Here is a 4,334-nt window from a genome sequence, read left to right on the forward strand (position 1 = left end):
CATTCCTTTGTGTAACGTTATCGATAAGAAATAACGAAGTAATCGATCGTAAGCGTTTAGTGGTAAGTAACGTCCATGTATTCAGGTAAGGTGTAACAACGTTCACTTATGGTTTACTGTAAAAAAAAAGGCGGCAAATATTTTTACTTTGATTCAAAAGTTTTCAAAATGAGTGGGAGCGTTCTGATTTGTAAATAAATAGATACAGTGATCAAACACAAGTTGTGCCGTAGTTTTTATTAAAAGTATCACACTTAACGTAAAAAGACACTCCTCTTTTTCTACTGAGAGTAGTGGAAATAAATCTTGTTCAATAAAGTATAGAAAATGTATACCATATCAAGGTCTCCTATTGCACGGTTAAGTTATTCTGGTTGGAATTTTTCCCCACTAATCCGCGTAATTGCGCAAGATAGAAATAGAAAAACGTAACATCTGGCATGCATAAACATGAATCTAAGAATGATCCTGCAACTTGCGAGTTCTGTCAGTTGTATTCGGGTACGAAGGATTTCAGGTGCGCACCTCAGTTTAAAAACTGACTTAGACGTATAGGTATCCGTATGTTGAAATTATCTAGTGTCCAGAGTTTGTAAGAAATTGGTAGTTTTTTTTTTTCTTTGGTAGCTTATTTGAAAGCAGTTGATTCAGGGAAGATAAGAGTTTCTTGAACAAATTGGCATGATCTGTAAGCGTGAAGATTCTTAAGCGCAAAATTCCGCGCGTTGCAACAACCTATTCTCGTGTAAGATATTTTATATCATCAATGATAACCGTGGCGATAACATTCTGATGTAAAATACGGCTCAAAATCCACGTGATCTCATTTGACCCTGCGTCGTGAAGGAAGGAATCTTTCCGCTGCTGTGAAATTTCAGTGGTGCGCCGTCGCCGTTCGTGTACAGTACCTGAAGTACTCTTTTTGCAAGAGACAAAAAACTTATACAAAATGGCACAGGACTTACGGTAACAATTTTTACATTACGAATCGTTGTTTCTTAGTTACGTTAACAATGCTTAAACACGTGTTAGAGGTTATGTTGAAGTGTTAGATGAGGTTATGTTCTACTGTTAGAGTCATGTGCTCACAGGAGTGTATCAAATACTCGATTAATTATTTTGTAATTTTTAATCATGCAAATATGAAATTTCTGATGTAAATTTATAGAAATGTCATTCGTATATTTCTCTTGTAACTTGAGTAATGTGTATAGTAATTACCTATAGTTAGTTGCACCCTTCTTTATATTTACAACTGCGTGATTGAAGAAATGATCAAAGTTATGCAATTCTCAGGAACGGCCATGAAAGTAGGGTACCCGCTTTTAAATCCTTCTTCGTAATGGAAAATTATTTTTTTAAAATATCAGTTTGAAGCGATTAATAACATACGAACATACAGTCAATTGTCGAAATTAATCACTCGATATTGTAACATTTTCGACATATTTCAGAGAGGGTCTCCTATTGGGCATGGGCAATCCCCTTCTCGATATTTCAGCGAATGTAGGTAGCGATTTTTTAAAAAAATATGATTTGAATTCGAACGATGCTATCCTTGCCGGAGACAAACACAAACCCATGTACGATGAATTAATAGAAAAGTACAAAGCAGACATTATTGCCGGTGGTTCTGTTCAGAACACTATGAGAGTAGCACAAGTAAATTCATTAAGATACAGTAGCACCATATAGTGTTTCCTTAAATTGAAAATAACAATAAACTAATGTAATCTTCTTTAGTGGTTCTTGGGAAAACCAAAAATTGCAGTTTACATGGGTTGTGTGGGAACAGACAAATATGCAAAAATTTTAGAGGATAAAGCACAAGCCGATGGCTTGAATGTACGTTATCAATATACTAGTAAAGAACCCACTGGTACATGTGCGGTTCTCATTACTGGAAATGAAAGATCTTTATGTGCTAATTTAGCTGCTGCCAATTGCTTTTCACCCTCACACATAGAAGAACCTGAAAATAAAAAACTTCTGGATGCCGCAGAATATATATATGTCTCTGTATGTGTTAAAAAAAATATACATAAAGTTTATATATTTATGTGTGTACAGTAAAATTCATTGTACTCCAACTTGTAGGGTTTTTTCTTAACTGTGAGTCCAGAATCAATTCAAACAGTAGCTAGGCATGCTTTTGAAAGTAATAAAATGTTCATGATGAACCTTAACGCACCATTCTTGTGTGAATTTTATAAGGAACCTATGCTAGCAGCTCTTCCATACGTTGATATTTTGTTTGGTAATGAGACAGAAGCCGATGCGTTTGGAAAAGCTAACAATTTTCGTACGACAGATAGAAAAGAAATTGCATTAAAATTATCTCAAATGGAAAAACTAAACGAAAAAAGGCAAAGAATCGTTGTGATAACACAGGGTGCTGATAGTATATTGGTAGCCAAAGACAATACTGTGACAGAGTATCCTGCTAATAAACTTCCACCAGAAAAAGTTATAGATACTAATGGAGCAGGAGATGCTTTTGTAGGAGGTGTGTTTTTGTAAACTTTTCAATTAAAATAACATTTTATTTCTCCTTTAAAAAATAACACATGTTTACACATTTCAGGATTCTTGGCTCAACTTATACAAGGTAAAAGTATTGAAATTTGTCTAAAATGTGGTATTTGGGCTGCAACTCAGATAGTACAAAGATCTGGATGTACTTATGAAGGAAAACCTAATTTTACTCCCTGATAATTCTTAATCAGTTAGTAATTACAAATTATGTACTTAATAAATGCCTTAACAATTTTTACCCCGATCTCCTTAATTGTTATTTTCCTAGTATGTATTCAGTAGTAATATTACTATTAAAAGATAAATTTGCTTTGTTATATGATAACGGCCAGCTTTTCTATATACATTGATTACAGGTTCGTTTTATTAATATTTTTTTTAGATACGAAATCGCGAAAATAATAGATTTAGTTTTGTGAACAGAGCGCAAAATCCCAAATTACGTTCTCTAAATACAATTGCGTTCCTTGTAGTCGCTTAATTTATGCGGAACTTAAAAAAATCAATACAATCACCTGCGGCGTGGCCATTGCATTCTATACTTACAGGTATTATAAAACGTAAGAGCACTGGTTGAAATAATGTTAGTCGAAAAACAGTTATCGCGATCGCGCGATACGCCTGCGTCGTTCGCTACGTAAATGCAATGTATGGAGTAGGATAGAGATCTAGCGATAAAGCATACGCTGTCGAGGCAGGACGGGGTAAAGGCAGCCCTTAAAAAAATCAATAATCTCATTACAAAATTGTACACGGTATGGCGTGTGTGTTTCGCCTGCCGTATCAAAAGCGACGGACATGTCACTGACGAATTCGTGAAAAAATACTGTTGACACATACTTAAACAATGATACCATTAAAGCCTCTCTAAAAAGCATAATCAAATTTTTCTGACAATAAAACACTGATAACTTCATTGTATGTTTTATAAAATCTTCTGATATCTCTAAATGAATACCAAAAACCTCCTATGAGTTTTTGAATTTCATAAAATTTAATCATGTTACGATCAGAAAAGTGAAAAAAAAAACAATTAATAAAATTAGAAATGACATTTGAATCGTCTGTATTTTGGAACGAAAATCATTATGACAATGTAGAGACGATAACGATAAAACCCGAAATATCTGTTTAGATATCGCATTAGTATTCTGTCTGGGAGGGAGCGCTGAACGAGTAACAAGACGCGACGATAATACGGACAATTATCTCTTTTTATTATTTGTAGACGCGTGGTCCGTGAACGGTCAGGTACAGCCCTGAAGGCTCGTTGACAAAGCTCCCGGCATCGTTCACGTAGCAGTCGCGCGCGCTGCCGCATCAAGAAACCGATTGGGAATGGTTAAAGCGAGCGTGAAGTGGGCGGCCATAGTGGTGGTAAAGGCATAGTGGCACACAGGGGCAGAGAGACACGGCAGTCTTCGCCGCGATATCGGGCTGGTTTCACTATTCGCTTTCGTCGCGGCTTCTGCTTCGCCGCGCTATAAAGCTCTTACTCTTGGATGCCACGGGGCATCACGTATACGTATACACACGATACGATTGCGTCGTGTCCGTCCCCCGTGTCGCCTTGTATATTCCCAGGGTGTCGTGTGTGTGTGCATTTGTGCGCGCGTCGAGAGAAGCAACGAAACACGACGCACGCACGTGTGACCGGTAACGAGAGTGTGCGAGTCAAAGTGGTAGGTTTGATTGGTCGAGGGGAACGCGTGCCGCGCCGAAGACTGTGTTTCTTCGTGATTCCGCCCGTGGCCGAGAGCGCGGTGTGCGCAGTGCGCTCCCCACCGCGTGCGCGCAGT

At 37.5% G+C, this 4,334-nt stretch overlaps 1 protein-coding gene across 1 annotated transcript; it reads left to right on the forward strand.

Annotated features, from left to right (window-relative positions):
- The first annotated feature begins 888 nt into the window (after positions 1-888).
- LOC107189938 (adenosine kinase 2) lies at positions 889-2,829 on the forward strand. The gene is made up of 5 exons (XM_015578632.1): positions 889-966; positions 1,455-1,662; positions 1,744-2,019; positions 2,098-2,506; positions 2,585-2,829. Exons 1-5 carry the CDS (start codon positions 950-952, stop codon positions 2,710-2,712), a joined length of 1,038 nt encoding a protein of 345 aa, XP_015434118.1. The 5' UTR covers positions 889-949; the 3' UTR covers positions 2,713-2,829.
- Positions 2,830-4,334: the final 1,505 nt, after the last annotated feature.

This window comes from Dufourea novaeangliae, unplaced genomic scaffold, assembly GCF_001272555.1.
Source record: "Dufourea novaeangliae isolate 0120121106 unplaced genomic scaffold, ASM127255v1 scaffold175, whole genome shotgun sequence".
Lineage (NCBI taxonomy): Eukaryota > Metazoa > Arthropoda > Insecta > Hymenoptera > Halictidae > Dufourea > Dufourea novaeangliae.